This window comes from Tachysurus vachellii, chromosome 7, assembly GCF_030014155.1.
Source record: "Tachysurus vachellii isolate PV-2020 chromosome 7, HZAU_Pvac_v1, whole genome shotgun sequence".
In the NCBI taxonomy this organism is placed as follows: domain Eukaryota; kingdom Metazoa; phylum Chordata; class Actinopteri; order Siluriformes; family Bagridae; genus Tachysurus; species Tachysurus vachellii.
This window is the reverse complement of record NC_083466.1, coordinates 20572358-20584167: the sequence shown is the minus strand read 5'-3', so window position 1 is coordinate 20584167 and position 11810 is coordinate 20572358. Positions and strand designations below refer to the sequence as shown.

At 36.7% G+C, this 11810-nt stretch overlaps 1 protein-coding gene across 1 annotated transcript; it reads right to left on the bottom strand.

Annotated features, from left to right (window-relative positions):
- Positions 1–270: 270 nt before the first annotated feature.
- LOC132848827 (E3 ubiquitin-protein ligase TRIM21-like) lies at positions 271–6941 on the bottom strand. Its single transcript, XM_060874854.1, has 7 exons — positions 6878–6941; positions 4021–4577; positions 3815–3910; positions 3458–3691; positions 3199–3361; positions 2997–3023; positions 271–827 (listed from the first exon to the last, which is right to left on the bottom strand). The coding sequence occupies exons 1-7, from the start codon at positions 6939–6941 to the stop codon at positions 298–300; spliced, it is 1671 nt and encodes a 556-aa protein (XP_060730837.1). The 3' UTR covers positions 271–297.
- Between the last annotated feature and the right edge of the window lie 4869 nt (positions 6942–11810).

Sequence of the window (11810 nt, the reverse complement as noted above, 5' to 3'; positions counted from 1 at the left end):
GTTTTGTTTTTTTATCTACACAGACATCAGCAGCTGAACTTTATACATTTTATTGATCAAATTAAATTCTGCAGTAAAATTCAAAATAATCTTTGTGATTTGTAATGACAAAGTTCCACAATCATAGTGTCAAATAATCATAAAAACAGACTGTAGGATTACAATTAAAACCAGGTATTAAAATAATATGTACAGCACTTTAAAAGAATATGTATTTCGAAAATTCACAAAATAGTAAATTATTTATATTTTTTCTCAATATTTAATAGGTGATTGATTTTGTTTGGTGAAAATTCATCATGAGATGATCAGTGGTGCTGAATTTTTACCTTCTTTATTATTACAAGGACTGAAGTATGGATAGAGTTTCTTAGTAAAAGTCTGACCAGTGAAAGAGTAGATATGAGATTTGGACTTCACATCATAAAACGAGACCAGACCCTCCTCATAATCCACAAACACCCCCACAACCTCCACCTTCTCTCTCAGTGTGAGGGGGACAGGGGGAACAGAAAGAGCCTCATACTGATTCTTATTCCTCAACCACAAAGTCCAGAATCCATTCTGAGGTTTCAGTGTAATCTTCCCCTTCCTGTTAATGTTCTCTGTGGCCACTCCTAACTCCCAGTCAGTTTTTCCTCTGACCTGCACCTCATAATAAAATCTCCCTGAGGAGAAACTCTGATTTCCCAGAACACATGGACATGTATTAAACTTTCTTGGTGTTTCAGGGAGATTCTGTCGTGTGTCTCCATGTGTCACTTGTTTTCCATCAGCAGACAGGATGAGTTTGGGATGAGCTGTGTCAGGATCCAGAGTCACATCCACTGAGAGAAACACACAGTGTGTGATATGAGTAAACAGGTAAAAATATTAAATCATCATCCAGTGGATCAGATTCATTATTGATTTATAAAAAGATTTCTTTAAAAAAGAAACAAACTTGTAGAGTTTAAAATAGAGAAAAACACTTGAGGTAAAAACCTTGAGTGTCTCTAGTGATAAATATCTGGTACGTTTTACATTTATGAATAAAACGTGACTCTCAAGTGATTGATAGAAACTGTTTGTTTTTAAATTCTTTTTTAACTGTATGATTATAAATCTCTCAGCCTTCTTTGTCCAGCAAAACAACAACACTCCCCTCTGATAAACAAAGAGTTTTATACTCATCACTTTTCCACATACATGGTGTAACAAATCATTCTTTCAGAATCTTTCATTATTTCCACACAATGTTTTACTAAGATCTAGAATCTTTCATTTCTACAAGTGAAGCTGAATTTAGACAAATCATCACTTTAGGGGTTTATTAATGTCAGGAGACAAAAAAAAAAAAAAAATAGCACAACATGCTCCAGGCTGGATTGTCTTTGCCTAGCACTCAGTAACACAGACGATAAATTTCACTTTTTCTACATTGAACTTGAAATATTTCTAAAAACTGAAATATTGAATCTGAAAAAAAAAATATATTGATATTTTTTTCAAATCTGAATTATAAAATATGAATATCTAAACATCTGAAAACGTACTATGTATATGTATCTATATGAAAATGTATCTATATGATGAAGACAGAGGAGAATCTACACCCCTGGTTTCTGCCCCTGGGACACCAGTGGATTTTCCTAGAGTCTGAACTTCTGAACTTACTGTAGCTTGTTCAAATACATAATGCCTTGTTTCTGTGTTTTGTGGGAATAAAATGATCCATATGAATTCAGTGAAATGTTGATGAGCTTGACAGGTATGTATTGTGTTACCTGATAGAATACTGAATAATCACATTTTAAATGTTTCCTCTCAAGTTTTTTAGTTATTTGTTTGTTTACTTGTTTGTTTTGTAGAGTTTTACACTAAAAGGTAGATGTTTGGGAAAATGATGAAGATTGAAGAAATCATAAATCACACCAGCATAAGCAGATATACTCATTTACACACACACACACACACACACACACACACACACACACACACACACACACACACACACACACACACATACAATCACACACAATCACACACAACATATAATCTCATTAATTTGTGTGTGTGTGTTTGTGTGTGTGTGTATGAGAGAGAGAGAGAGAGAGAGAGAGAGAGAGAGAGAGAGATTATGACTGGTGATGTTTATTGTTAGTCTTTGTTGCCTTTTTGGACTTTATCATTTGTAATGTTGCTCCCATTTAAAACAGTTCGGCTCACACCCTGCCATTTTTATGGTCATGATTGAGGACAATGTTGCGTCCAGAGACAAGCTGTTTTGTTTTTTTCATTGGTTGTTGCGTTAAATCTTACCCATATACAATAGTGCTATTTTCTGATTGGCTATTGTGTAGTCTCTTTTTTGATTGGCTGATAAGTGTCAGGCTCGACTAAGCGGTGGGGACTGATACATTTTGGGCGCTGCGGCATATTAAATATACAGTATGATAAATAGTCAAAAAGTTTTTCTGCGTGAGAAATACGATGTGTGGCGGGACAGCGTGACAAAAGACCCAAATGCGTGACTGTCACTCTCAATGCGTAACACTTGACAGCCCTGAGAACACATTCATGACTTTTACATTCAAGCTTATTTGTAAATGACAGAAACACTGCATGGTGTAAAAACTCTTTTCTAACTGCATGACTTTAAAACTCTGACCTTTTGGACAGCATAAAGATTACATTTACCACTGATAGTCAAAGAAATCAATCTTTTATCATGCAGTTAATAAAGGTATAAAGTTAATCTCTGTACACACATACATATTTCCTGCATTATTTTATTAGTGAAATGTAAGAAGATGAATAGTGTTTCTAAAGTAGAAAAGGGTTTAAGGGCTTTAGTGCATGACAGTAATAAGGAGCTATAGTGAGGAGGATAATGAGACACTTTAATACTCCTTTTATCTGGAGAGATCTACAGATGAAAATAAGTGTGATGATGCAGTGGTGTAATGCTGATATGTACATTTTAATATGAGAGGAAATCAGAAAGCTCACTGTACCTGCATACTGCTGAATCCTCTTCAGTTCTGTGGAAACTAATTACAACAAAACATCACTGTCATTAGATTTCAGATCATTTATTGGAATTTGTTTATTTAGATTTTGGAAAAATATATATATCTCAAACATCTACTTTAGTCTATTATTAGAGATCAAAATATTATTTTTTTATCAAATCTAAAGCACAAAATAATTTCTCACCTGTTTCCTTTAACTTGTCATTGAGTGTTTTAGTGAGTTTCTCAATCAGATTCTGCTTAAGTTGAGACAGAGCTGTCCTCACAGTGTCCCCACTCATATCATTGTTAATACTGATCTCAGTCCAGTTCTTGGTGTGTAGAGGGCTGCACATGGAGGAGTAAATCTACAGTAGAGCAGGAGAGAGGAGAAATCCCTCAGCATGGTGAGTGTTGTTCTGTGATGTTCTGCATTGTCAGTGAGCAGAGAGAGGAACACTGACCTGTAGGAGGTGGAGATGCTCCTCAGTGTGTGAGAGCTGCTCCAGCTCAGTGTCTCTCCTCTTTAGCACACTGATTTCCTTCTCCAGCTCTTTAATGAGTCCTTCAGCCTGCCTCTCTGCTGCTTTCTGCATCTCCTCCATCACCTTGAGCAGCTCAGCCTGACTTCTCTCAATGCAGTGAATCATATCAGTGAAAACTTCAACACTGTCTGCTTTCTCTCTCTCTGTGCTTCTCTAAAGGAGGAACACATGTTCACATCCATCAGATAACACTGAATAGTGAACTATGTTCATTTCTACATAATAAAAAAACTACTGAATATATCAGATATAAACTCATGTCATGTTTGTACACACTTTGCTTTGCTCTACTGAGTGTTTGATCTCTTTTATTCTCTTCAGTCGGTCCTGAATCATCTGCTGCACATCTGTCTGTGTTTCCACCAGCTGAGTCTGAGGACAGAGAGGAAGATAAATAATTTTGTTAAAATTTTGCTAAATTTAAATTTAAATCAGAATCTTCTTATCTGATCTCCTACTGGAAGTTAATCAGTGTTTCTCACCTTCCTCTCTCTGCTCTCCTCCTCTATAGAAACAGTGTTGTGATTCTTGTGGTCTGTCTCAGTGCAGAACTGACACACACACGTCTGATCATCTCTACAGAACAGCTCCAGAGCTCTCTCATGTTTCTGGCATATGTAGTCCTCCAGGTTCTCCACCGGGTTTATTAGCTTGTGTTTCTTAAATTTGGAAACATGATTATGAGGCTCTAGATGAATTTTACAGAAAGTTGCACAACAATCCAGACAGGATTTCAGGGCCTTCAGCTTCTCTCCACTGCAGGCATCACAAAGAACCTCAGGTTTGTCAGAACCACTTTTCTTCTTGAAGTGATCTGCAACCTCTCTCAGTGTTATATTAATTTTCAGTTCAGGTCTCTTGGTGAATTTCTCTTTACATAATGGACAGTGACAGTGTTGACTCTTGTACCAGCACTGTGTAAGGCAGCTGTTACAGAAGTTGTGTCCACATGGAGTGGTGACTGGATCAGTGAACACATCCAGACAGATTGAACACAGCAGCTGATCTTCAGACAAGAGACTGCTGGAGCCATGAGAAACTAGAAAAGAAAATGTTAAACATTGTTGATAAATGGTGTAAAAGGAGTAAACTGCATCTGTAGTTTAGGTGTGAAAATCACAAACCAGAATGTAGGCACTACATTCCAGGCACTTGTTGGGGTGTCAGTTACTGTTAGTGTAAAAATGTTATTTTTGTAGAATAGATTCATGAATTTTTCAGTGAAAAATGGTTGGCATCTGACATCACTGATTGAACATCAGCTCTGTTTGGACGATGAGAGGATGCAGAGTGTATTTAAACAGCATTGTCCTGCTAGAAGTGTGTGTGTGGTTGGGTGGGTGCTGGTGTGGTTGTGTGAGAGAGTGAGCTGTTTATGGGAGGCTTTATAAATCTCGCCCAGAAGTTTGTATTTATTGTTTAGTGATTGTACTTTGATTGAGCTTTGTTTGATATTTTATCAAGTTTTTCTTTTAATTGTAATTTAATATTTGTTACACTTTTTCATTCTTTATTTGTTGAGTTCTATTGTTTATTTGGAAAGAGGTTACTAGGGAATGGGTGCCATTTCCTTTTGATCTTGTTTTCTCCTGTTTATGTTAGTAATGGAGTTAGTGTATTGTGTATTGTGTTGTAATCTTTGTTGTTTTTCTTTTGTAGCTTATTTAGTTTCTCCCTAAATTAGTTAGATGGGTTCTGTTTATTGTTTTGTCCTGATCCCCCTCTTGAAGTCTTCAAACCCTCCTGCACTTCATGTTTGTGAATAAATGAGCTTTGTTTATTTTGACTTGGTTGTATAGTGACATTCTTTTTTGTTTTGGGTTGAGTTGTTGATCCTCACAGTTGACACACACCACCTTTTATTCTGTTACTCATCCCTCCATCCCCAGACTCCTTTTGTTCCCTGGGAACCTAAGGAAGTATCACTGCCGAGCTCCAACAATTCCTAGATTATTAATCTTTTATAAGTATTATATTTTTTAGACATCAATGTGTATTAAATTGTTGTATTATATGTTGTTTGGTGTTAAATTATACATTTTGAAGTTATTTAGTTATGTATAAAGTTTAAGTCTTGCAAGGTTTTGTTAAATGAAGTTATATTCAATATTCAAGATAAATATTACGTATAACACATTATCGTTATATCGTACTATTTTACTAAGAATACTATCTGGCCTTCTATGCACGTGACTAGAAGTTATTTGTGACTAGAAATTGTTATTACCAGAAATAATTTTGGTAAGATCCTGATCAGGAGACGTTCAAGCATTGTGCATCTAGCCAATGATTGGTGATGTTTTCCTTTCTTCTGTTTTCTGCCTATAAATCATGCCTATATAACCTCAGTGTAATGAATGTTCTAGGCCCTTCCTCTCTCATTATACACGAGGAGCGCTGGGTCCTGCTGTGCAGCAGCACAAATACATTGTGAACCTTTTTACTCTTGCTCGTTCTGAACAGTGTGCTATTTTTATTTTCTCAAAAACTTCCACAACAATAATCAGTCACAGATTTTACTAAATATATTATTTGGTAACTATTTTACATCTTTCTTTAACAGTTTCTATGTATTTGTTATTATTTGTATATTTTTTTTTAGTTTCTACAGAAATTTAGCTCAGTTACATAGAGACAGTTTTAGGGAGTTTTTCATGATGCTTATTTTCAAGGTTTATTTTTTTAATCATTTAAATTTTAATCAATCACCCTGATTAACAACTCACCATATTTACATATTTACATATATTTACACCACATTTATACATATCCGTGTATGTTACACACACTACTGCTGCTGCGTATTGCACAAAAGCAAAATATTACACAATATTTTTAATAGCACTACCATGCACTTCTCACACTTTATGTACATAACTGACTAGTCATATATTCTGTATTCATATTTAATACTCACACTGTTTATACTGTCTCACATCGTCTGCATTTTCTTGTATAGTCTGTATTGTCTTGTCTTGTATAGTATAATGTTATTTATGTCTGTACTTTTGGGAGTCACAAACAGCTGGAACCAAATTAATAAATTTCATTACATATTTAATTATTGCATTATATATTGAAATATGTAACTAATAAAGTAATATAAATCCTCCATAGTTACAGGATCAGTGTAAATAAATGTCTTTCTAAGATGTTTGTGTATTATAACACAACTCTTATTCAAGTTACATAAGGCGGTTAAGACAATTAAGCCATTCACTGAGATCATTTTTATAATAATATAGATCATAATAGTGACAGTCCTTCATTAAAACATGTAGAATATCTATAATTACTAAACATACAGAAAGCTAATCATGCATAAACTGTATAACTTACATAATTCTGGTTCATCCATGCTGCTCCCTCTTCTGCCTTTTGTTTGTGATAAAGATTCAGCCATTTACTTCCTCTTGTGTTTTTAACCTTTACAGTAAGAAATCACATCATTCAGTCCACACATGTAACAGTATGAGGTTTTACTGATTAGTCTGTTTAACTCAGTTATGTCTGTCTGCAGTGTCAAACCTAATGAATGACACAAAAAGCATTTAGTCTGTGATTTAAAACACATGTAAACATTCTCATCATGATGAGATGATGTAATAAACACAGTATCATTAACTGTATCATTCACAGTTTCTCACATCCAGATAAGTTTGTAAGTGTTTGTTTCACCCAGTGCTCACTGCTGTACATCTACCACACACACACACACACACACACACACACACACACACACACACACACACACACACACACACACACACACACACACACACACACACACGCACGCACACACACACGCACACACACAAACAGTTAATTCAGAGTAGCTTACACATTTTGTCAAATTTAGTCTTTAGGCATAAGATATAATTGTAATTTAACTTTTATTTAAAAGTTCATGCTGTAATCAGTTCAAATCTCTGAACAGTTAATAAAATACTGCAACCTTTGGCCCTGTTTTTCAGTCTCAGTTGATCACTGATCAGTAAAGGCAAAGATTTTGTATTCTGTATTCATATTTAATACTCACACTGTCTTTGTTGTATCACATGGTCTTGTATAGTCTGTATTGTCCTGTCTTGTATAGTATAATGTTATTTATGTCTTTTGAGAGTCACAAACAGCTGGAACCAAATTCCTTGTGTGTGTCAACATCAACACACTTGGCCAATAAACCTGATTCTGTTTCTGATTCTGATTCATTTTTCTGCCATTCAGTGTCAGTGAAATAAATTAATATACAAATATTAAAATAGCAAACAAAACATTTGACTTTTATATATATATATATATATATATATATATATATATATATATATATATATATATATATATATATATATATATATATATGCAAATAAATACAGATTAAAAAGAAAGAAATAAAACAATAATAAATACTATAATTCTAATGAGGTATTATTTATTTCTTACATTTCATTACATATTTAATTATTGAATTATATATTGAAATATGTAACTAATAAAGTAATATAAATCCTCCATAGTTACAGAATCAGTGTAAATAAATGTCTTTCTATCATGATTGTGTATTATAACACAACTCTTATTCATACTGAACAGTTAATAAAATACTGCAACCTTTGGCCCTGTTTTTCAGTCTCAGTTTATCACTGATCAATTAAAGGCAAAGATTATTGTTATTTATTTTTTTTTTTAATAATCAGCTTCTATTTCAGTGTCACAGTGTGTTAGAGACTGACATTGTTAAGGTGTGCAGTTTATTCTGATAAATCACACACAGAAAAAACTTCTGAACTACATATACATATGTATATGTACATAACTTTATTTTACTTGCCTCTTTTCAGGGAGTCAGAATTCACTGCAATAATAATACTTTCAGATTCAGTGAATATCCCGTAGATAATTTTAGAAATTCATGAAAAATAAGATTACAAGATTTCTTCTTGACTAGAGAGCTAACTGCTTTTCACTTCAGTCACTTCCTTGTTCACTTCATAGTGGTTGATAAAGGGGCAGTTACACATATGATCACTAAGCAGTTAGTCTTCATCTCACTAGCTTCACTTCTACTCATGTGTATTATACAGTCATTCAAACTGCACATGTAATAAGAGTTATGTGGTTTATTTATCCTGCAGATTATCCTGATTACTGGATAAGATTTTTTCAACAAACCACATCATTTTAAATAATTTCATCTTTCTACCAACAGATTGCAGCATTTGGTGATCCAGGCAAACATGGCAGCGGGAGAAGGTGAACATTTATAAGCGGTTTTGAAGTTTACAGCTTTTACACTTCTAAAAAATATTGTTTAATATAATCTGACAACAACAATATTTTTATGTAGTTTGGTCAGAAGAATATTAAAGATAGAAGTCCATAAAGTAAAAAAAATAGCAGTTTCCTCTGATGGATCGGTTACTAAGAAGTCTGACAGAAGCTGTTTGAAAATATGGTGCTTGGTGCACATCTGAGAAGGAAAAAGGACTACGTTTACAATGATGTGTAAGACTACGTCTTACAATATAAGGTCTGAGAGCAAAGGATTGCAAATTTAGGAGAGAAGTTGTCTCACGAGCAGTGTTATGAAAAGAGGTGGAAGCCTTAACTTTATGGTCTGCTGAAGAGCAATAAAGATGATTTTTAGACCAGGTTGATTGAGGTGTGTCATCGTACCAAAATTCAACACAGGCGCTGATCATGTGGCTTATTCACTTGGCAGGCTCAACATTGGTAGCCAGCGAGCTAGATTCACCCAGTTTCATTTCACAAAAGCAAAAAGGTCAATCTTTGTGGAATCTCTGTGACCAAATCTCTGTAAAATGTACTAATTTAAAGCCAGAGGAGGTTGTTCTATATTGAGAAACTACATGCTGCTAGATTAGCCAAGCGGTCATCTGTCCTCATCCTCTTTCACCTTTCAGCAGCATTTGACACAGTCAACCACAAGACACTTTTATCAATCCTAAGGAGTCTTGAAGCTTGTGAAGAAACCTGGAAGGTTGCTTAAATCAGGTAACATGGGATTGAGATCTGCTCCATGCAGCTTTAGTGTACACTTAGCAATCAACTGAAGAAAGGCACTTGGACACTGGCTTATCATCTCAACTCACTCCTTCACTCTTCTTTTCATTTTTCTTATACACAACATCTGAACAGGGGGGCACGGTGGCTTAGTGGTTAGCACGTTCGCCTCACACCTCCAGGGTTGGGGGTTCGATTCCTGCCTCTGCCTTGTGTGTGTGGAGTTTGCATGTTCTCCCCATGCCTCGGGGGTTTCCTCCGGGTACTCCGGTTTCCTCCCCGGTCCAAAGACATGCATGGTAGGTTGATTGGCATCTCTGGAAAATTGTCCGTAGTTTGTGATTGTGTGAGTGAATGAGAGTGTGTGTGTGTGTGTGCCCTGCGATGGGTTGGCACTCCGTCCAGGGTGTATCCTGCCTTGATGCCCGATGACGCCTGACGTAGGCACAGGCTCCCCGTGACCCAAGGTAGTTCGGATAAGCGGTAGAAGATGAATGAATGAACATCTGAACAACCTACAATGCCATCTGGTGGACACAACATATTCCCCCCTTTGTATGAAAGAAATGTTATAACTTTAACTTTCCATTTTACATTAGCTACATAGTCCTTCATCCATGTCGGACACTTCTTCATCCTAACACTCCTTGGACGTTTAGATCTGATTGAATCCCCTTCATGTTCCCAGCACACTTGCAGAAACGGACTGCATCCAATAGTCTCCCATCACTGAGAAGGTAAGTACCTGCTCGTGGTTGTTTGTTTGTGAACTGTGAGAGGTTGTGAGAATCTTGAGTCTGTTTTCTGGACAAGGAATGGTTTTCTCACCCGCACTTCATCTCCTGGTCGAAAAAAAATGAATTCTTGCACTTCATTGGGCAGCCTGGTAAGCCTTAATTGGCTTTAACATAGTCCCTAATGGCAGAATCTTGTGAGATCTGTGCATGAAGGATGTGCAGATTTGTGTGCATTTGTTGCCCTCTCATCATTTAGAAAGTGTTTTGATAGTAGTTGCATGTGGTGTTGAACTTTAGACATGTAGAAATGCAGTCTGTTCCTAGTCTGTTCTAGTGCAGCTGCATAGCAGTTTGTATGAAGTTCCTGAGGATCCTGAGCAATTGAGGGTTAAGTGCCTTGCTCAGGGACCCTGCAGTGGCAACTTGGTGGACCTGGGATTCAAACCAGTGACCTTCCGATCAGTAGTCGAACACCTTAACCACTGAGCTACCACATCTCCTAACTCTTATATATGTCTCTGCCACACCTGACATCCTCATACAGTACCATAGCTCCTCTCTAGGCACCCTGTCGTACGCTTTCTCTAAATCCACAAAGACGCAGTGAAGCTCCTTCTGACTATCTCTGTACTTCTCCATTAACATTCTCAGAGCAAAACTTGCATCATTAATGCACTTTTTGGGTATGAAGCCATACTGCTGCTCACAAATATCCACTTCCTTTCTTAGCCTAGCTTCCACTACTCTTTCTGAGTTTTCTTTATACACTGCTCAAAAAAATAAAGGGAACAACCCAAATTCCGGAAATGTTGGGACATTTAAATTTTTGTAAACGTATTGTGTTCACTGTCTTATTAATTACTTTGTTCTTTACATAGTTGAATGTGCTGACAACAAAATCACACAAAAATTATCAATTAAAATCAAATTTATTAACCCATGGAGGTCTGGATTTGGACTCACACTCAAAATTGAAGTGTAAAAACACACTACAGGCTGATCCAACTTTGATATAATGTCCTTAAAACAAGTCAAAATGAGGCTCAGTAGAGTGTGTGGACTCCACGTGCCTGTATGACCTCCCTACAATGCCTGGGCATGCTCCTGATAAGGTGGCGGATGGTCTCCTGTGGGATCTCCTCCCAGACTTGGACTAAAGCATCCGCCAACTCCTGGACAGTCTGTGGTGCAACGTGGCGTTGGTGGATGGAGAGAGACATGATGTCCCAGATGTGCTCAATTGGATTCAGGTCTGGGGAATGGGGACGGGCCAGTCGATAGCATCAATGCCTTCATCTTGCAGGAACTGCTGACACACTCCAGACACATGAGGTCTAGCATTGTCTTGCATTAGGAGGAACCCAGGGCCAACCGCACCGGCATATGGTCTCACAAGGGGTCTGAGGATCTCATCTCGGGAACCGAATGGCAGTCAGGCTACCTCTGGCGAGCACGTGGAGGGCTGTGCGGCCCTCCAAAGAAATGCCACCCCACACCATTACTGACCCACT

Coding starts and splice junctions, on each gene's coding strand:
- LOC132848827 (XM_060874854.1), bottom strand. CDS start 6,941: ATGGCTGAATCTTTATCACAAACAAAAGGCAGAAGAGGGAGCAGCATG. Junction 3,024..3,198: donor TGACAAGTTAAAGGAAACAG/GTGAGAAATTAT, acceptor TAGTTTCCACAG/AACTGAAGAGGATTCAGCAG. Junction 828..2,996: donor GAGGATTCAGCAGTATGCAG/GTACAGTGAGCT, acceptor TGTTTCTCTCAG/TGGATGTGACTCTGGATCCT.